The sequence below is a fragment of the Sciurus vulgaris genome, assembly GCF_902686455.1.
Source record: "Sciurus vulgaris genome assembly, chromosome: 15".
In the NCBI taxonomy this organism is placed as follows: domain Eukaryota; kingdom Metazoa; phylum Chordata; class Mammalia; order Rodentia; family Sciuridae; genus Sciurus; species Sciurus vulgaris.
The window spans coordinates 79,668,500-79,690,806 of record NC_136476.1 but is presented as its reverse complement, the minus strand read 5'-3'; the positions used below and the strand labels follow the sequence as shown (position 1 = coordinate 79,690,806).

Below are 22,307 nucleotides of genomic sequence, written 5' to 3'. Positions count from 1 at the left end.
TAAACCTCCTTGACACAGTCACCTGGCATTGTGCTCTGAGACCTCTTTTACTGTCAGGCCAAGAAGTGTCCACCACATCAAGACCATGGGGCTCCTGCAGCAGGAACCAGGTCAAGCTCACGGTGTGGTTCTCTTCCAGTGTCCCAGAGCTTCTACCTGGAGCTCTGCACCATCCTTGGGGAGTACAGGGATGAGTTCAGAGGGGCTCTGGGGAAGCCTCTCCTGGTACCCAGGGGTGCACGAGGCTCTGTGAGAGCACTGAGAAAAACTGAGTGACTGCCATACAGAGGCCTGAATTTGGGAGGAGTCCAGGCAGATGGAACAGAACTGGCAAAAGCAAGGAAGAATATGGGAACAGACATGGCATATGACCAGAGCATACATTAGGCACAATAGGTTTATAGGCAGCAGAGGCAAAGGGACATGTGGACTCTGGGAAAGAAAGGCAGGGTCAACTTGCCCAGCTTAGGAGCACCTCCTTTCCTCCCCCTGCAGAGTGTCTTGTATGTGACACATCTGTCATTATGCGTGCAATATTGAGCAGGTACCACATGAAGCATCTGGTCTAGAAGGAAAGAACAGGCATGAATCAGGTCATCACACAGAGGTGACATCTATGTAGTCCCATTCTCAAGTAAGATATTGACATGATCCAATTTGCATTTTGGAACTCACTCTGGCCAGAAGAATTGGAGTAGACTTTGAGGAATGAGACAGTAGAGGGACATAGAGGTGAGCCGGCAATCCAGGCATGTGCTGGGGTGGCGGATGGCAAGCAGAGAGCTAGCATGTGACACTCTTCACAGGTGGAATAGGAAGGACTTGAAAGTCTGATAGACCTGTGGTTGCCCTTAGGGATACTGGGAATACTGATGATTAAGAAAGAAGGAAAGCAGGTTGAGGAGCGTCGAGATGGAATAATAATTGAGAGTGTGGGCTCTTTTGAGTTTGAAGTGCCAGTGGACTATCCAGGTGTGGACTGACACGTATAGATTTGGAGGTATGGAAAGTTGCCCGAGCTGATGATATTTATTAGAAACTGCCAGCATTCAAGTGATGCTGTGCCATGGATGAGATCACCTGGAGAGAGAATCGCCCTGCCACAGTCCCAAGGGTGAGAAGCAAAACTTCCAAGCCACAAGAATGGAATCCCAGCTGGACTTGTGTTTATTATCAGTAGCTGGTCTTTCATCTGTTTGGCAAGGAAGGTGGCAGTCCATGCCAAAGTAATAAATGTTATGAACAGCTCTGTCTTTTTTCCCAAAGAACTATTTTTTTTCTCATACACAATGCAAAGTTTGATTTGTTTTCCTTCTTGCTCTGGCAGCCAGGTAGCTCTAAGCTAACTTTGTAACTTAATTTTAGAAACTGTATAGGACCTATGAACCCAGGCACCCTATTCCTAAAAATAAAGACATTTTATATACTTATGTATTTCCCAGCCCTGATTTTTTCTTCATAGCCTTAGGTGTTTGCACAAGGTGCCTCGGGTCCTTTGTAAAAGTCAGTAGTGCATACTGTATAAAATACCCCTTCCCCGACCCTCACATTCTTGGGTTGTCCTCCCGGCCTGAGCAGTGTCTGCCCACTCGCTGAGACTAGTTGGCTAGTTGTCAACTAGACTTAAGCAGGAGGAACTCTTGGAACTTAGAGAGCTAGGCAGTAAATTTAACACTCACGTAACTCATTAAAAAAGGATGAAAGTGGAGCTTCAAACATTTCCGTGTTTGCTACCAAGTCTGTGAAGGGGTAGGGGCACCCTTAATTCAACTCAAGATGTAAAAGCCTGATCTTTCAGAATTGAGAATACACTGCTGAAATTAAAGACTTATCTATGTAGATAAGTACTCCACATGTGTTCAAAGAGAGATCGAGGTGTTGACTATACAAGGATGGGATTTTTAAAGCATAGGGTATCATTTTCTTGACTTGTAAAATGTAGTTTGGTGAAAGCAAACTTCCTTATCAAACAGCTTAAGCACAAATTGACTTGATGATTGGTTTTATTTTTGATCATCTTGCTTTTTAAATTAAATAATTATTTTTAAAATTTTAGGCTGGGCATGATGGTGCATCCCTGTAATCCCAGATTCTCGGGAGGTTGAGGCAGAATTATGTGACTTTTGAGGCCAGCCTGACCAACTTAGTAAGGACCCTGTCTCCAAAAATGAAATAAATAAACAAAATGATAATTTGCTATAGATAACAATCAGTGTAAATGATTTCAAACCATGTTCCACAGCTAGTGTCCTGGGGACAGAAGACGTACCTTGGGGATGGGGGTGAGAAGACAACCATCAACCAAGGCCCCCTACCCCCAACTTCCAACAGAGCGACTCAGCTCTGCCTTATGTAACAGGGCTCTTTCTGCCTGAGCATCCCTCTGAGTACAGTGTTCTCCTAAAACTGGAAACACTCACACACACACAAATGGTTTGGAAATCATCACACTGGAGGACATATTCTCACTAACTTGCTATTGAGATGTGACTGTCACTAATACAGAAGGGGAGGGATGGGGGCTTTGGAATCTGCTCTACCTGCCCATCTTCTGTGACTGGGGGTCGGCCCTTCCTTGAAACACTTTTCCCACCCCTAGACTAGAACACTTACATAATAGTGACGACTTCACTAATGAAAATTAGGTAAGTGAACAGACGCGAAAGCTGCCAGAGGAGCGTGAGCACTGATTGCTCTCCCTTCAAGCCCCCAACCCTCCTGTCCCTTCTTTTCCCAGGAGGAGCCCATCACCTTCTGCGAAGAAGCCTTTGTGTCCCACTATCGCTCTGGAGCCATGAGGCAGTTCCTGCAGAATGCCACACAGCTGCAGCTCTTCAAGCAGGTGCCCAGTCTCCCTGGGGGCCTGCGCCTGGCCTGGCAGGGATTTCTGCAGCTGCCTCCACACTGAACCCCAAGACTGTGGGCAAGGAGGGGACCCAGACCTGAGAGGCTCAGGGGAGGGTGACTCGATGAAGAGGGTGGCCAGCCACCAGACAGCCCCCTAGCAGATGTGACAGGAGGTTTTCTAAGTTTCATAAATGTGTACCCAGTTTCGTTGAAAACTCAGTGTTGAAGGGCCTTTCCCACCTTGGAAAGCATGGCCGTTCTTTGGGCATGCACCAGGGTCCCTGACTGGTTGGTTTTACTGTTTTCGTAGACAAGCTGTTGTGCTTTTACTTTCCCTCTAGTTTATTGACGGTCGATTAGACCTTCTCAATTCTGGCGAGGGTTTCAGCGATGTTTTTGAAGAGGAGATCAACATGGGCGAGTATGCGGGTAAGAAGCCTTGTTTCCTTTCTGGGTTGTGACTACTGTAGATCAAGGTGTGCTTGGCACAGATGGGTGGGGGATTCGTTTCTCCTTCATTAGAGGCTGGGAAGAGACTGATTTCAACCTTGTCCTTGAAACAGCTGGGGAATTCCTCTTCAATTTTCATGAGATGTACATTGGCCCTTATGAATCTTCTGCTCAGGGGTCTGTTTCTGCTGGGTAGAGTCTACTTAAAATGTAGTGGCCAGCATGATGTAGTGAAAACATATGAGATATTGAATTAGGGGACTTGGTTTCAAATCAGAACCCTACCCCTTTGTCGGGCGTGAGACTTGTGTAAAGTCATTTCCCCTGTTTTAACTAAAGTTTTCCTGATTACACACTGAAAGCAACACTGCCTACCCCACAGGATTCCTGCTGAGTTGGGATCAGAGTAGAGTGCAGTCACCCAGGACAGTCCCCAGCATGGGCCAGTGCTCAGTGACTGTTTCTTTAAAATGCAAAGGTCATTGCTTGGTGTCTGGTCTCCTTAGAACTGGGAGGTTGTCTTCTCATTTTTAGAGGTAGCATCTGAAGCCCAGAGAGATTCTCGTGACTGACCTTACCTCCTGAGTCTCAACCTGGCCTTCTTTCCAGGTCCTATGGGCTCAGTCTTTGGCAGCAAGAATAATACTCATAGACTTAGTCTTTGGATACAAAATAATAATTCTTAGGCTGCCAGCCCCTCTTATTGCTGGGCATGTCCAGTCTGGACCATTCAATAACTTGAGCAGTGTACAAGCCCACAAAGCCAGGCACAGTTTCCACCTGTGGGTATTACAGGGCCTAGCAGTCTGTGCTGCACAAAGAACACAGTTGATTAATAAAACCAGTATGCTGGCTACAGTCACTAATGGCAGATTGTTGACAAGCATTTCCGGAACCCTTGTGTCCAGGGTTGGTAAACAATAGAGGACCCAGTTCTGCCCTCAAGGAGCTTTTAGTTGGGAAGTAGAGAGAGGCATAACTGAAGACAAATTAAATTAGACCAGGTAAAGGAGTAGGAACAGGTTTTTGTGCAGCTGGACTGGGATTCTCCTGCATACTTGGAGTTTCCCAGGGGGACAGGGTTTGAGCTAGCTTCTCACCATGGGATATCAGTTCCAAAGAGAAGATGGACTTCATGTGTTGCTAAACTAAGTTCAGTCATTCAGAGCTTCTAGTAGAGCTGTCTCCCGGTGAGAGCTCCTTAACCGCCCCCAGATAAAATAAGCAGAGTTCACCCACCATGCCCCCTTTTTCTGTCCCTGTCACTAGTCAAGTGTACTGAGGGCTGAGTATGTGTCCAGCAGGATCCTTACATTGAGACACTCAGCTCTGGTGGTTCCTGCTTTGGCATGGGTCATAGTACATCAAACAATTTGGACTTCTAAGTGGGTGTCATCTGTACTAGAGGACTGTTCAGAGGAAAGAGGAGGAAGCTTCCAGAGGAAATGACATTTCAGCTGGCTGTTGAGCTTATCTAGGCTGAGAGAATAGGAAATGGTGATCAGGCTTAGGAACAGCATTTGCAAGGGCTGGAGGACTGAGAGAGTAGTTTGGGAGCCCTGGGTATTCCTTTGTGGTTGGAGGCGGTACAGAGCACAAGCACAGGACAGAGAGGCAGAGAGTGGGATGGCCAAGAGAGGAGACTGGGGAGAGGGACGGAGTTGCTCTGGAGTCAGACCTCACTCCAGTAGGCCATGTGGAGGCTTTTGAGGGTGTGGGCACTGATGTGAACAACTCTCTATTTAAGTAAGAAAACTGACCATGACTCACTGCTGCCTTTTTCACAGAGTGAGACTTGGGTTCTTCAGGTGGTTCTCTAGACCTTGAACTTTCCAAGTCCTATATGCTGAAAGCAATTTAAAGAACTCCTTAAATCCCAATCTCTGATTCTCTTTTTCCAGGCAGTGATAAACTGTACCATCAGTGGCTCTCCACCGTCCGGGTAAGTTTGCCCCATTCAAAGCCACATGACCTCCTCCTTGGCCTCCTGGCCGCCCTCTGTTTCCCTGGCTAGCCTCAAGGCTGCTGTGAGGCCCAGAGCACCCCATTCTTCCCACCAGAAGTTGCTTTTGTCTTGAAGCCAGGCCATTCTCCTGCCTGGCAGAGACTAGAAGAGTGGGACTGTCCAGGGCCTCTCTTGGTGGGGCAGAGCGAAATAGTCTTCCTCTATGAGAAGCCAGCCAAGCCTGCTGAATGGAATACTGACATCCTAGAATGTTTCTAGGAGTCTCCTTCTAGGGCCAGTGCTATTGTCACAATCATGGGGCAACCAGAAAGGTGTCCCTCTTGCTGTTCTGCAGTATTTTTCACAGTGAAGGCTCCTGGGAAGATGAAGAATACATCCCTGATTTTTTCATCTCCTCACTGCTGTTATGAACAGTTTCTTATTGTGTCGGGAGCCAGATGGTTAGGGCTTCCAGAATCTCTGAAGGATTCAAATCTTGCCTAACTTTCCATTAGTTTACAACTGAATATGTACTGAAGGCCTACTTAGTGCCAGGCAGCAGCTGGGTCCTGGGGGTGCAGTGGGGAGCAGGACCCATGCCCTGCCCTGGGGGAGTGCCCCTGTCTTGTTGGGGAGGCAGGCACGTAAACAGGCAGCTCCAACATAATGTGATAAGTGTTCTCTCCTGCTTCAGGGCCAAGTGCACCGCTGCCAAGGCAGGTCCTTTGGAAGTGGCTGCAGTTGGCCGAGAGTGAGCAATTCCTCAATGAAAGCCTTCCTTTGTCCTTGTACGGCCAAACACAGCACTTGGCATATCTGAGGCGAGCAATAAGGACTTGCTGATTGATTGATAAAGGGGGTTTCAATACTCCAAAGGTCCATTTAAATAGGATCCTGAGTAATTTTGGAAGACAGTATGGAATAAATAAGTGGGTGAAAATTTCCTATTGTCCTACAATGTAGAGTGTTTTCTAGGTCAAATTATAATGTTTTTAATTAAAGCCCAAAATTTCTAATGTGGGCAGTTACCAAAAATTGTACTAAATGTTAAAGCCAATAATTACATTACTGTCTTATTTGATTATATACCCACTGGTTCCAGTCTCCGTCCATTCAAATCAGTTGAATTAACTTTCCAAACCACCACAAATCAGATTGTATGACACATTTGATTAAAAACTCTCCAGAGCATAGACCCCTTAGCCAGACATTCCCAGCCCCTCACAAGTTGTCCCCATACAGCCTCCCAGCCTCCCTTCCTGCTCTTCCCATGATACAGTACACTCCTTTGTACAGTGCAGTAACTGCCTGTCATTCCTACACACACCATAGCTTTTTGGCTTCTGCATTTATTTCTGTGCTACTTCCTATCTCAAGAATGTTCTTGGGCTAGGGTTGTAGCTCAGTGGTAGAGCGCTTGCCTCACATGCATGAGGCACTGGGTTTGATCCTCAGAACCACATAAATAAATAGAATAAAGGTATTGTGTCCATCTACAACTAAAAAAATTTTTTTAGAAAGCATGTTCTTGTCCTCCTAACCTCCTCCATCAGTTCCTACTTATCCTTCATAGGCCAGATCAAATGTTTTTCAGTCTACAGCTTTCCCTGACCTCTGTCTTCATGCAGAGTCCCTGACCTCTGTCTCCATGCTCCCTGTATGTGGCCTTTATAGCTCTCAGCACCTGACATGGCAGCTCTTCACTGCAGCATGCCTTGACCGCCCCAGATTGGACTTCTTTGAGATAGAGACCAGGTGTCCCTTGGCTCAGGGCACTCAGAGCCTAACACAGTGGGCCCTCACTACCCATGTAGGGATGAGACTAAAGAACAGGCTCATGGACAGCTCTGGAAACATGGCCTGCTCCCTAAAGATGATGAACAAGACATTGGTGTGGTGGATTTGTACTAAAGTCATGGTTAACATTTATGGCCGTTCATTCTTTCTTTCTCTTAAGATTTAGATGTTAAGGAAGGCAGCCTACCAAAAGATTTTAAAAAACAGCAACACAGAAAACTCAGATGAGGAAAGGAAGTTGCCCAGGTGAGGGCAGTGTATTTCCCAATGATCTGAGTTGATTGGGACCCCATTCTCTACCCCAGTTTGGTGTCAGCTGGAGAATCCACAGCCATGAAACTTACCTGAATGTGGTAACTAGAAAGCCTTGAAAAGCTGCCTGATTATGGGAAAACCCTTACCTGAGAGAGCCCGGGACAGGGAGCAAGTGCTGATCACAACACTGAGCTTAACATCCCCCTCAGCTAGTTATCACAGTCCTCATTTCTGGTCTCCACATACACACACACCCAGAGCGATTCTGCCATAACCCTATGACTGCCCCGAACAGTAACCATCTGGGTCTGTTTCTCTACTTACATCACATGCCTTTGAAATGTTGCCTGACTTGATTAAAGAGAAGAGGGCTTTGTTGGTGTTGGCCCACTCTATCTTCAGCCCGCGTTGCTAATTGATGTTTTTATTATAGAAAGGAAGCGGAGCAATTCTGAACACCGTAAAAACAAAAGCCAATCCAGCCATGAAGACCGTCTACAAGTTCGTAAGTACAGGTCTTAGTCTCAGGATCCAGGCAGATCAGTTCATTAGCACCAGACTCTTAAATAAACTCAATCCCCTATTGTAGCGGTGACTCGGGAGCTGCTGTGCTATTTCCTAATGATGTCAGTGCTCTGATAATTATTTAGCATTGATTGTTTTATGACTAGATCAGTAATGTTTCTAATTTAAGGTGCTGCTGGTCCTAGTCACTACAATAGAGAAATGGGAGGCTACTGGTTTTAGCTTTTAAATTATGGACTGACGGCTAAAATTCAGACTGCTCCATGTATCCCTGAAACCCAAAGACATGTTCTATCAAGCATCCTAACAAATTTTTCCTATTCGTGTCCCTATTATTATGTCAAAATAAAGCAGCTCCTTTACAGGTTACCGAAGAGTGTGGTGGGAATACCCCTTAATTTTTGTCCCAAATTCTTCATCATCTCTCTCATCACTGCCCTATAGGAAATGCATTATTTGTGAGACTCGTGCCCACAGCAGAGTGAAAATAGGAGAACCCATCAGTTCCCGGTGCTCCGTCTTTTACAAGCTTCAAGTATTTTTTCTTGTGATTGCTCTTGCTTGCTAATTTGACCTGAGCCACTAAAGTGGGGTGGTTTTGTGTTAGTTTCATTTTTAAATGTGTTAGTCCTTTCTGTGCTTGATTGTAGTTCTTATAACAGGGTAGGTGGCTGCCAACACCACCAAACAGGTCTACAATGAACTAAGGTAAAAGCAGGGGGTGTCCACAGACCTGAGACTTAGGAAATGGCATTGTGGAAACCCAGTGATATGCCTGTTTTGGTCATTCAGCCTGGGCAGAAAACTGGCCCTGATGCCCTGCGCTAGTGAAACAGAATGGATATCCTGACTCCTATAGCCAGTGAAGCTGCTGTTCTACTGTTCCTGGTAGATGTTCCCAAGCTGCCGAGACATAATTAGAGAGAGCCCAAGAAGGGCTTGAGAAGGGGGGAAAAATCTGTGCCATCAAAATGTAGAAAGTACAATCTCTGCAACCCCTTTAAGGGATTTTTTTTAACCTTTTACTATTGTATTTGTTTTCATAGCCATTATGTTTTCGACTTGATGATCCCATTTTTCCTTCCTTTTTCTAGTAATCAGAGAAGGTGATTCGCGATGGACTGAAATCAAGCGTAGTCCCTGCTGGAAACAGAAAGGGAATCTTAACTTAAATTAATTTTTCATGCAGGCAAAAGATCATGCAAAAATGGGAATAAAAGAGGTGAAAAACCGCTTGAAGCAAAAGGTACTTGAAGTTCTTATTCAAAATGTATAAGCACCATGTATGAAATGCGTGGCCACAAAAAAGTAGGATGTGATCAATAGAGGGCTGTTTGATACAGTGTTGTTAGCACACTTCAAAATGCATTACCAGCTGTCCGGGAGTTTTCACACTGTTATAAATATTCACAGACAAAAAACTGTCTTCAAATAACATTAAGACTCTGGCGTAAACCCACAAAGGCGAGCAAGTTCAGAGTTACCACTGTTGGTCTGTCCCCTCCCTGCCCCACCAGGCTTGGGATTCACAAATATCCCTAGAAATTAGCTCAGACCCATCCCAGCACCACCCCCTTTCTCCAGCTGCCCTCTGCCCCCAGGCTGGTCACAACCCAAACCAAGAAGTATCCCTAGGGGAAGGACCGCCCTGGTCCCTTCATGCACACGGCCACCATGCAGACACATGCAAAGGGGGGCTGGAGGAGGGTGCTGCAGACTCTCCCATCATGATGTAAATGAGAGGAGCCCCGCAGGGTGTGTTTGAGACTCTGCACAGGGAAGCAGAGGCTCTGATTGTCTTCTTGGACCATCAGTAAGATCGTGTGAATCACACTGGCTACATCCTGGCTGAGATTCTGCCAACCTGAATCTCTAGACATCGCATGAGGCTACTGTGACAGGGAAAGGATTTTCACATGATTTCAATATGATCATTGTTGCCACCCTTTGTTAAGCACTTGTTAAGTTTTGCCCAGGCCAGGAACAACCCTGTGCAGTATTATCCCATTTCATGAGTAAAGAGACTGTGGTTCAGAGGTGAAGTTATTTGCCCAAGGCCACACTGCAGAAGCCTAGCAAAGGCGGCATTGGAGTCCATTTCATGGGCTCCCAGCTACAGTGGGCTACTCGCTACAGTGCTTCACACTGCCTTCCTAAAACAAGTGTTTGGTTTTCCAGAAGATAGCTGGGGTCACTTACTTCATTATCTCTAGGCCCCAAATGCACCATTCTAATAAGGGTCTTTGTCAGTCTAGGCATTTTTTTTTTTTTAAATTGAAAGCAGTTTCAATTTTATGAAGTCAGAAAGGACCTCTAATTAACTTGAAATGGTCGAAGGAATTGATTCCCTTCTTTTAATTGGAAAATAATTTGCTCCAACTAAGCATTTAAATTCTTAGTTTCAGCTGACAATGAATTCTAACAGCTGAGATTCACCTCCTGCAATACAAGCCCTGTACTGTGAACCCAGATAGCCTTTGACTAGCCTGCCGGGGCTGGCCGGTGGGATTCTTCACTTGGATAGTATTTGAATCACTAAGTATACCTTTTCATCTCCTGTCCCAGTTGCATGCAGCTGGAGTGGAGTGCAGGTACAGGGTGGAAGGGAGGGGGGCTTTTTCTCTTCTGTGTCTAGATCAGAGGCTGTGGTTGGTTAGAATATCACCTGAAGTAAGCAAAGACAGGGGTCCCTCCTCAAGCCCAGGACAGATGTGGCACATGGTTCCCACTTCCTCTCTGCAGACCACGAACTGGAGACATCAGCTTACCTTCCGACTAGAGTGTGCAGACATCTGGTCTCCAGAAAACCCCCTTTGTATGATAGATACCATTTCTGCAAAAAACCAGTAAAGCCCAGCTTTTTTAATGTGTTTGTTCAAAGGTTCATTTAAACAATCTAGATGGCATTCTTTCCACACCACCTCCCTTTCTGTTCCTTGATGGTGTCTAACCCGATTTTCCCTCCCCTTCTCTTCCCCCTACCAGTCTTTTCAAGAATAGCTTCAGGAGATTATGTTCTATAGAGAGTGTCAGTGTATTTCAGGTGACACAAGCGGTGAAGGCATTTTATAGAAATGTGGCTTGTCACCATTGGACTGTTGACAGATCTATTAGTGCACCCTTTTCAATTTTCACTTTTCCCCCCTTCGGTCGTACAGATTTCCACAGACTTGATATTTTGCAGTTGTTCTTGGAAGAGCTGTTTTGTAATTGAAACTCTAGCATTGTTCAGTACATGCAGGCCTCAGGTCTCCAGCGCTCTCCAACTCCCTTTCTTGAGCTAATTTAGGATTTGGCTTCGCCTGACCTCTCTCACTGCAGTGGAAAATATTTCCTTGACTTTTCTTCTCCTCCCCTCCCCCCATCCCCTTTACACCGAACCTATCTATGTGGCTCCCTAGAAGTGTCTAATACAGACATCTCAAGTTTGGTTTCTGCTCTGAAATTGAGGCAGTTCCCAACAAAGATCCAATTTTCAAATGTACTGGGTTGCCACCTGGCTTCCTGTAACTCTGCATAGCAATGGTGACCTCGCAGATATAATCAAGAACCCAGTCTTGCCCTCTTTGCTCTTGCCTTGGGTTTGAATTGCAAATAGAAAATGTGGGGCCGACCTGTGGAGAGGTCATCACGGTGTGTGGAGGGTCCATCTCTAATGTGACTGAGCAGGGCCCCTTCTCCGTCCCTTGTTCATTTGTGCTGCAGATTTTCAAAGCATCTGAAAGAGGAGCTTTCAGGATATCTGTGTGACCATTGGCAAATAATTGTTCATAGATCCTGTAGCATGGCTTTATTCCACACCTGCTCTGCTCAGCCCAGCAACAAAAAAAAGAAGGATGGAGAACATAGTTATCTGGATAAATGGAGCAAGGTGGTCAAGTTCTGCTATAGTTTGGCCTCCTTTGAAGTCTGACTTGCTCAAAATTAGGAAGAAGAAATGGCAAGGATGCCATGCAGCTGTCACTTCCTTCCTAGGGAAGGACGTGGTGCCTCCATTGAAAGCATGGCCCTACCAGACCTGCTCTGCAGCAGAATGTCAACAAATTGCCTTCGGCTGCTGCACCAAGCCACACTGGCATGAGGGTGCCCCGTTGTAAAGGTGGCGGCCATAACCTTCCCTCGCCTGCAGGGAACATTCAGATGCTCACACAGGATGTCATTTTGTGCCTACTGAGGAATCCCTGAAAATTTTAATTTTTTTTTTTCTTTTGTATCAGAATATATAACCAAATGGGCCCATTTCACAGCCCTTTGTATAGTTTCTAAATCCCTGATCTTTAAAAGACAAGTCAAGCTTGTTTAGAGTCTCTGTGATTGAAAGGAGCAAATTCACAGTTGGCTTGAGTTTCTGGCCAAATATTTCTGAGCTCAGCGAAGAGAGTGAGCCGGCACGTGAGGGGCAAGGAGAGCCAGGTAGACTCTTGTAGCACAGACATTTTCACACCTTATCATACGACTGTCAGCTCCCTGTCTCCAGACACATTAAAATACGCTGCAGCCTCAATCACACAGACTCCAACTTTGGCTACTAGTTTGATATCAATATTCATATTTTAATTTACATTTGATGTGGTGGGAGGTAGGCTGGGAAAAGGGACGCAGCATGAATCTCAAAGTGGAGAAGGAAGCACTCTCACCAGTAAACTAAGTCAGGCTCAGGACAGCCGCAGCCTCACACCTTGGGTGCCTTTAAACTCCCCCACACAGGGATGTGGTATTTGAGCTTCTGAGGCAGAAGAGCCAGTTTGGCGCTGGAACATTAGGGTGAGTTACTAGAACTCTCTGAACCTAGTTTTCCTCATCCGTAAACTAGGGAAAATACCAATTTTTGCTGGATTATCATAAGGATTAGAAGAGGTAAAGTGTTTAAACAGCAGCACTTAGTAGCCACTCCACAGATGAGAGTGGCGATCCTGTTTTCTTATATCTCACATCTGGACTAGCTCATCTGCCCAAATACCCTGATAAATAACTGGCATGGGATCACCTTCCTTCACGTCGCCCATGCCGCACTAGAGCAAGATGTCTAGAACAGTTCTGAAGGGAGCCCTCCCTTGGTTATGACCTTCCCAACCTTGCAGACCTCCTATCTTCTGCCCAAAAGGGAGAAGGACACATCAGCCATTCCATATGTAGGCCCTGCTCTCTACCTCTTGTCCCAGGAAGACTCCTCTCGGCTCCTCCCAAGGCCACACAGAGCCCTGCTGTCCATGGGGAGTCTGAGAGTCTGGGTTGCTGCCTCCCTGACTGCTTGTGGCGGTCTCAGAACATCTCAGACCCCTTCTTGCCTATGTTCTCTGCAAAGGTGGAGGCTAGCTCAGTCCTGACTTTATCACAGGAAACCCTTAGGGAAGATAAAATAGGAATAGAGTTGTTTTCTGCCTCCTTCACCTCTGCTGAGGAATGCGATCTGGTAGAACCCCAGTTCCTGGATCCTCAGGGCTCCTGAGGAGAGATTTGCCACCCTGCATGCAGTGGCCTCTGATCTGTAGTTCTGTCTAGTGTCTTCCTCCTATGTGACCCTTCAAGAAGGAATAGGCTTACCCCTCCCATCAGCCTCTTGTTTTTGCTTTTTAAAAATGACATTTAGAAGGTCAGTTTTTCCTTGTTTGCAAGCAAAATACATGTTTATTGAGGGAAATTCAACAAATCAGAGAAGCAAAAAGAAAATGATCTCATTTCATAACCTGCATTTTCACTTAGCATATCCTGAACATATCCCAGGCCACTTAATATTTCTTCCATGCGTCATTGCTTTAAATGACTCCAAAAATTTGATCTGATGGGCATATATACAGTATTTAATCAATCCCATTGTTGGACACCTAAGTTCTAATATTTTAGGCAAACATTCTCATTAGACTGCAGCAATTTTTATTCTTTCATTAGGATAAGTGTCTTAAAAATGAAATTAGTGGGCCAAAGGGCACGTACATCTTTTGTATAAATTGCCAGTTTGCATATTCCTACCAGAAGAGGAGAGAACCTGCTGCCCAGGCCTTCCGCAAAGCCAGTGAACTCTTAGCTGCCACTTCCTGGTCGTGGGTGGACGCTGCTGCTGCCCTGTCCCCAACTCAGCAGGTCCTCTGCTGGTAGGTGCAGCAAAAGCTGCACACTGTTCCCAGCCTCCTCCTGGCTCTGCTCCCTGTGGCATCCTAGAGGAAGCAGTTGTCCTTAAGTGAAGGAAACAGTGACAAAGTGAAAAAATCAGTGGGGTGAGCCACAGACTTCATAAGAAATGTAATTCATTAGAAATTTTACACCTCTGAATCTTCTAAGTAAAGCAAATGTACGGCACTGCTTTTGATAGATACCCAGGCACATTTGTATATTGGACACATTTGCTTCCAAATGTTTGGCTCAACTTTATAAAGATTTACTATAGAGTGCATGCTAGATTTAAGAGAATCCAGGACAGAGAACCTAAACCCTAAGGAACTCATTGTCTGTGGGGAATCACAGGTAGTACAGGGTATACAGATTACGATCAGGCTAGAGCTGGGGTACAGCTCAGTCGCTGAGCACTTGCCTAGCATGTGAGAGGACCAGGGCTTGATCCCTAGCACTGACAGAAAAAAATTAGTCTAACAAGAAGGGTTGCCAAGGAGGCGGGAGGTACTTCTGATGGGGTGGTGAGTCCTTCATCAGTTCAAGAATCATGGCATGTGCCATTTTCATGGGTCAATGTGATATAAAGGCCAGGATTTGATAGCTGTATGTGCCTCCACTTCAGCACTGTGGCCTGGGGTAAGTTACCGTCTCTGAACCCTATTTCCATACCTTTGAAAAAAAGATAATTCTATTTACCTTGTGATCAGTATGGGGACTAAGCGTGAGAACGAAGGTCTAGGATCTGGAAAAGTGCCCACCAAGAAAGGCGCTCCATCCAGGGAATCTTTTGGTCCTTTGCAGGAGGCAAGAATCCAATGTTCAATTTTCACAATGCTCAGACATTTTTTCAAATCCTCATATCTCAACTCATTTAACCCATCACCCAGTAGCTTGGAAGTTTGCCAAGCAGGTTGTTGTCTCCTCATTGTAAAAATAAAGAAATAGTTGTGGAGAGGTCTAATAAATTGGAAAGATTAGACAATTGATGGGAATAAAAAAAAAAAAGGAAAGCTAGGAGACACTTTTCCCAAAACGACCACATGTGTTTTCTTTTTTAAAATACCCATTATCTTGTAGTTTCTTAATTATTTTCTTACCATGTTACCTTACAGCTCCACTTTTTTCAGCCCTGCACATGAAATGGTTACTGTTTGGCATTATTCAACCTCTCATATTTATCCTCTGGGTATCTCCACCTGGATCCAAAATGCCCCTTTGGCCCTCTGTTGCTTTCTAGCACCCGAGGAGCCCCTCCCCTCCTCTGTTCCACTTGACCTAAAAGCACCTTCTGGCAGCCCCTTTCCGAAGGAGACACTTCTCAATGGCTGTTGGCAGCCTCTTTCATCACTGAGACTTAGCCTGGCTGAGACTGACTGATCTGATGTAGGCCACCTGATACAAGCTCTCCCTGTAAAGTCAAGAGGTCACCACCTCCCTGTCTTGTTTACCAAGCAGTAGAGACTCCTCAGTCTGGCCTTTACAGGCAGCTGATTCCTTAGGAAAGGAGGCCAGCAGGTAGGCAGCTGAAGAGCAAATAAATATGGTATGGGAGGGGCATCTATGTAATTCCTACAGTTCACTGAGTAGCTAATAATGGCCTAGGCACTTGCATTGTCTCACCTAGCTCCTTTTTTTCTCATAGCTACCACAGCCTCATTTTACAGAGGACTGAGGCTCAGAGATGTTTTCTCCTTAATACATGGTTGTTCAATAAGCAACCACTTTCCCCCATGTCCCACCATTCTCTCTACTTAGCTGAGAAGAGTAGTTACCTCTTATGTGCAATATTTTGACTAAAATATGAGTTAGTTTTTACAATGAAAAAATTGGCAATTGTATTTATTATTTAATACAGGCTCCATGTTTTTACTTGGCAAAAAAAAATTATTATTTACATGTAATTTGTACATTTATTCTCTACCCGGTTCCAGTCAAGATCAAAGCAACTTTCTTGACCTGAGTACAATACATGACACTTGGTGCATTGTACATCTGTGTTCCAGATAGCCCACATGCACAGTCAGCTCCAGCATTGGCCCACGGAACCATTACCTGCCTTTTGCATATTGGGTTTTTCTTTTCCTTCTAATGTGACTTTATTTATCAGAAGCACAAATGAAATGTAAATTTCTGGATTGAAAAATATTTCCCTAAATGTTCCCCCCATCAGGGTCCTAACTCAGACTAGTCTCTTTATTCTCTTTTAGGAAGACTGGGTGGGGGTAGAAAGTGGGACACAAGCACATCATGTTCACACACAGTAACATCATCAGCAGAGGAACACGGAGAAAATGTCCACACTCACAAATAATCAAAGTAATGCAAATTAAAACAACAATGAGGTCTAATTTTTCACCTATTAAATTAGCGATACATTTTTTAAATGATAAGGCTAACAAGTACTGTGAAACTGATAACGCATCCATTGCTGGTAGTTGGTGTAAATTGGAAATTTGGTAGAATGAATAAAAAGCCTGAAAAATGTTTATGTCTTTTGACCTAGTAATTTTATTCCTAGGGATTTCCATGGAAGAAATAATACAAAAGAAAGGAAAACTACAATATTTATCATGGGTATTTAGAAAGTAAAAAAAAAAAAAAAAAAAAAAAATAGAAACAAATGTCTAATAGCAGTGGAATGGTTTATTAAATTATTGCATATCTGCTCAATGAAATATTATGCATCCATTAAAATTATTATAATTGTTATGTAGCACCATGGTGATGCTCATAATATATTGAGACAAAACAGGATATAAAATTAAGCATGAGCTGTGATTGCAAGTAATTTTTAAATGTGTGTAGACACAGTGAATATGTAAAAATGAAAATACCTGTGTAAGATAGGATGAAAGATGATTTTTTTCACTATTAAGACTTATTTATCTTTATAATTTAATGCAGATGATTTTGGTTTCTCTAGTCCTTAAAAGTCAAAGGGCCAAGTTAGCCTTCCATTTCCTCCATCTTTCCCAGGAGGATAGGCTTGGAATGTCCCAGAGGGAGTTCCATGGCAGGCCACTTAGCTGTGGGGTGTGAGGGAGCCCCCGACACCAACCCTGGATCATACTCCTCCCCGCAGGACATCACAGAGAATGGCTGTGTCCCCACCACTGAAGAGCCGCTGCCTAAGACTATGCCGTCCCCACTGGTGGAGGCCAAGGACCCCAAGCTCCGAGAAGACCGGAGGCCGATCACGGTCCACTTTGGGCAGGTAGGTATCCCGGCCCTTTTCAGGGTCTGTTTGGTTTTCCAGTTTGGGGGTTTGTTGTTTTGTTCATAGCAGAAGCTGTAGCACATGCGGCAGACGGTTCCTCATTCCAACTCTCCTTGGCAGAGCAACTCCATGGAGTTTTTCACGTCGTCAAATGTTTATTTGGTGCAAACATGTTTTGAAGGTGAATTTTCAAAAATTTCAGGGAGACAGTCTGGCTCTGGTCATCAGCTAGCTCCACCGTTGAATGAAGTCATTAAATGCGGCTGCTGCCTCCCCCACTCCCAGGCACTGCCTTTAAGATGCCTGTTAGCTAAGCATCTCATTAGAACACTTTAGCATCCCAGGCCCTTCTTTGCACCTTCAAATAAAAGGCAACAAGCGAAGTCTTAAAAAAAAATCAATTAGGAGTTCTTTATTAATGTACTTCCTGAAAATCAATATCAGGAGTCTTGCTTCTCAGAGTAAACACCCTCGCTGTGGTTCTAGAGACCCGATTCTTTACCCAACTACTTTCAACGACCTAAGCATTTGAAAAATTGTCTACTCATTTTTTCCCCTTAAGTATCACATTGTATTCTGTATAGAAACTAAAATTGTTTTATCCATTCCTATCCATGGTCATATTTTTGGTTGAAATAGATTGTGTGCCCTTCTCCACTTCTCTTAACTCTGGTTAGCACAAGTCCTTTTGTTTGTTTGGGGTTTATGAGAATTGGCTCTGTTAGCAAGATATGGTTATAACAAGAATTTGCAAGGTTATTTATTCTTAAATCACCTGTTTTTTTTTTTTTTAAGCCATTTATTAGGTGAGACATGATTAAACTAGTCTTTATGAATTTTACTTTAAATGTGATTCTGTTTCACCACATGAAGACCTAGAATCCTACATTTAAAACATTCCTAGTTTTGACAGACATTTATCAAGGGCCTACTATGTACCTGGCATGGAGCTATTTAGAAATGAAGGGAACTGATGGAACCGTTGCTGTAGCTATTATTGTAAGGTGTGAATTGGTTGAAACATAAGAATCATTCTTCTCTAATCAATCTGTTCAGATAATACATTCATGCATTTTTAACTTGGGGAGATTCATCCTCTTTTCTGATTTTACACTTAAAAGGGATATTCTGAAAATTGAAAGAAGCATGAATGGGGGTGCTCATTTGGTTCATGATTATCTTCAAATTGCCCTGGTGTCTGCACCCCAAAGAGCTGCCTCCTCCCCAGGGTCAGGCCCTGTTGGAAAGATCCACACCCCAGTTCCCTAGCTGTGCTTACTGAAAGCACAGCCCCTGGTTGTCGCCAGCATGGCATTCCATAGTCAGCTTCCTGCTTTCCTTTGTCCTCATTCCTGCACACACTAACCTGCCCATGAAAGGAGCCCTCGCTGGAGTTTGGAGCCCATTACAGAGAAAGAGGGGGCGGGGGAGAGGGATTTCATGGTGTTAAACATTCCATTTTCGAAACACAAAAAAAGGAGGCCCTATTTGAAATGGAGAAAGACCTTCTTTCCATTTCAGCAAGAAGTAGAGACGCTTTAATGTCATTCCCAGCTAAATGCAGAATAAGAGTGTGTGTGCACACGCGGGTGGGGGATAAACAATTAAAAAAGCCACCCCAAACTCTGTTGAAATAAGAGCTGTCTGTGCCTTCACAGGTCTGCAAACTGGAGAGGATGAAAGTGGCTCCCCCCCCCCCCCGTTTGTCACTTCCCTCACGTGGCTGCCAGCATTATGCAAGTGTACAGGAAGGCAGGATTTTTTTTAATGCATGCATGCGGATTAGGGTCAAGCCCCTAGGATCAGCCATGCAGCCGGCTCTCCCTTCCAGCTGCAGCCGCAGCGCCTACCCACAGCCGCGAGATGCCTTAATTGAGACGTGCTGTCAAAGTGACAAACACATTTGCATACAGTCTACACTCTATTTATTTTCTCTGGAAAGGTCTACAGTCTGCTGTTGGTTGAACATTCTTAATCAGTCCGCTGTAAGTGAACTGCCAGCTAGCTCGCTTGTGCCGGCCCCTTCTTCATTAGGTGACAGATTAGCTGCTGGGGGGATGGGCCAGGGGAACTGCAGACCCCTTTCTTTTAACTCTTTCCAGCTTTGTCCCACAGTAGGTTGTCCTTGCGTCCTTCCCCAGGCACCTGGTTTGATGGGCCATTGGCCACAGTAGGTAGAGCTCCTACTACAGGCAGACATGAGTTTTAGGGTCTTCAGATTCTTCCAAAAAAACAGGCCTTTGAATTCCGGTTCAAAAATTTTTGCCACACTCTCCAACCATCTGTATTAATTTTTTTATAACTTGATAGTTTCCTTTAAACAGGCTCAAACCTGACATCTATACCAACTTTCACCCCATCTTAAGCAGTTGGTAAAAATCATAGGTTTAACATATTGGTCCAGTTCTTTTCTGGGCGTATAAAAATTTTTAAGCATTCATCAGGGATCACCGAAGCCAGTCATATAACCCCAGTGCTATAGATTGTCCTTTTGGAAAACAACAGACCACCTCCCCACAATATTTCAGGTCACTTCCACCACAGCCCTTTGAAGGAATTTTTAACCCCATTTTATGGATTCAGAACTGGAACTCAGAGACCTTAAGGCATCTGCCTAGGCCCACAATACCAACATGGAAACCCAGGAGAGTCTAGCTCATGCCAGCTCCCTCACCGAGCAAGGACTTCATCTGTTCAATGTGTCTCTTAAAGCTGATGCATGCCAGCAAGATAACTCACTTAGTCAGATCATGCTCAATAACCTCAGAAAAATCCTTACCTAGGTTTGCATTTTTGTGAATTTCATTCTTTAAGAAAACTCAGCAGGCAGACTGTTGAAATGGTTGCGTTAATCTCTACCTTGCAAAGCTGGTGCCTGCGCAGTCTGCCAAGGGAGCTCCATGGAAACATCCCCACAGGGTGACAGGGAACCAACAGAGGCCCTTTGCGGAGTCCTCAGACAGCGGCCCTCTGCAGGAGGAGGCTGGCGAGATGGGATTTAGCATTAGGACAAGACTGGCCACTGCCAGAGAAGGAGGTACTCTCTCGCTTTCTCCCTCAGAGTTGCTCCTTCAAGGCTGGGACCTTCCCTCTGTTTGTGCATCCATTCATCCACATGCTGTGTATAAGACAGATAAGCCTTCAGTCTACACCCTTGTAGGGTATAAGGATGGTGACAGATCAGCAGATGGATAGTCTTGACCAAGAGTAAGTGCTGAGGGCACTAGAGAGGTGAGTCCAGAGTGCTCTGAGGGCCTCAAAGACGCAATCTTTTCTTCCCCAGAACCACTCTCCATAGTCCCTCATGGGATCCTATGTTAAAGGGTATTTTGTCAACAAACCAAATTCAGTAGCAATTCATTTGTTTGCTAAAGCAGACATGTTATCCACTCAGAGCTTGTGATGAGCAAAATAGGTGGATTTTTATTTGCCTCTGCATCTTGATCATGTATGGTTTCTTGGAAGGTTCAAAATTATATGGCTCAAGAATGCCTGTTCCAACCTTAGAAAATACTTAGTTTAGAGAGACTTTAAGTAACTATTTTTTTTCCCTTCTCAAGTTTAGAATCAGTTGAGAAATAAGATCCAGGAGACAGTCAAATGAGATTAAAATGCCAGCTTCCCCCCACCACCACCACCTGGTACTGGCAGTTGAACCCAGCAGTGCTCTGAGCACACCCTCAGCCCTTTATATTTTTTTGAAACAGGTTCTTGCTAAATTTCTGAGTCTGGTCTTGAACTTCTGTTCCTCCTGCTTCAGCCTCCCAAATCACTGGGATTACAGGTGTGCCAGCTTTTTAAATTAAAACTAAAGGAATATTGCATTAGACCAGAGGCCAAATGATTACTAAAACATTGCCTTAGAATTTAAGACTCTTTCACCACACAGGGTAAGTGGACAATGGCTCTTCACAGGGAGGAGCTGCAGGTGCAGGGGGAACTGGAAGAGATGACAGAACATGCTCAGGTCCTTCGCAGACCCCAGGCAGGAGCCTCCTCCCCCAGGCAGGAGTGAGAAAACAGGGTAGAGACAGACTAGGGGTGACCTGTGCTTTTGTCTCCTGGGATGGGAAATGGAAACTCCCTCCTTTCTATGACTATAGAAGGGGTGAAAGCAGTGTCTTCCACAAGGACAGAGCACCCCACAGCTAGAACATTTTGCCCTGACCCCCTTCTCTTGGGAGGAGTCAATGGAGGCAGCACCCCCTTGAAAACTGCCATGGTCCCTGTGTTTAATCAGATGGCCAGACTACTAGGCGCTTTTACATCTGTGCTCATTGAATTGCACCTTAACCATCAGCCAATAAGGAAAAGAGCCTTGTGCAAATGAGGAAACCAGTTCAGCTTGGACAGTGTTTGCTGGGAAGAATAGCTCAGTCCTGCTCCAGAAGCACCCCTACTTCTGGCCATGCGCAGCCCTCCCTCCTGTATATGGCACTGAACTGACACTGGAGGCCAGTGATGCTGGATTCTGGCCCTGGTTGTGCCAAAGCTGTGGGCCAGGGCCGGGACGGGACTTCTTGGGAACCCTCCAAGGCTAGGCAGTGGGAGAATGAGGCTCACCTGAGAACTTAATACAGACCACTTTCAGGGCCCCCTTCCTAGCGTTTCCCCAACTGACTGATCTGCAGAGTACTTACCTGCTTTCCAACCTGTTGGATCTGTGTGTTGAAAGGTGCATCTGTTGTTTTCCCATCTGAGCAGAGAATTATGAACTTCTTTTATGTAAAACTTGGAGATCTGATTAAACCAGAGTCCCTATCAGGCACTACTGTGGCTTCTGGAAAGTTGTGACAGAGAGGTTGGGACACCACCCTAGGACCAGCTCTTAGAATATATTTGTCTGCCTGTGTGTGTATCTGGAGAGTTCTGGCTTTGCAGTGCTGAGCCAGTCCTTCAGTTCCAGTCTCCTGCTGGGCACACACAATTCCCTACAATTCAGGTGTTGATCCCGAACACCTCCAGGAGGTATCCCATGTTATCCAGATGACTCCAGTGCCAGCCACCAGTGTGCTGTGAGCTCCACCTCCTCCAGTTCTCCCTCAGCGAGTGGCACCAGACCCCAGTCCCACACACCATTGCCAGAGCCTCTCCCCTCTACCTCCTGACACCACTCTGTCTCCTCTTCTCCATCAGCTGTGTCACAGTCTCAGTGCAGGC

At 45.1% G+C, this 22,307-nt stretch overlaps 1 protein-coding gene and 1 long non-coding RNA gene across 19 annotated transcripts in view; one reads left to right on the top strand and one right to left on the bottom strand.

The window, feature by feature from the left end:
• LOC306645778 overlaps positions 1 to 22,307 on the bottom strand; it is a 548,414-nt gene that overhangs the window by 384,770 nt on the left and 141,337 nt on the right. The gene's annotated exons all lie outside the window — the stretch shown is intronic.
• Positions 1 to 22,307, top strand: part of DENND1A (DENN domain containing 1A) — a 512,257-nt gene that overhangs the window by 442,089 nt on the left and 47,861 nt on the right. For all 18 annotated transcript variants that reach the window (XM_079113744.1, XM_079113747.1, XM_079113755.1 and 15 more), the window contains 6 exons: positions 2,738 to 2,842; positions 3,189 to 3,276; positions 5,199 to 5,239; positions 7,728 to 7,799; positions 9,009 to 9,065; positions 17,013 to 17,144. In XM_079113744.1, the coding sequence (XP_078969870.1) occupies positions 2,738 to 2,842; positions 3,189 to 3,276; positions 5,199 to 5,239; positions 7,728 to 7,799; positions 9,009 to 9,065; positions 17,013 to 17,144 (495 nt within the window). The remainder of the gene's footprint in view (positions 1 to 2,737; positions 2,843 to 3,188; positions 3,277 to 5,198; positions 5,240 to 7,727; positions 7,800 to 9,008; positions 9,066 to 17,012; positions 17,145 to 22,307) is intronic.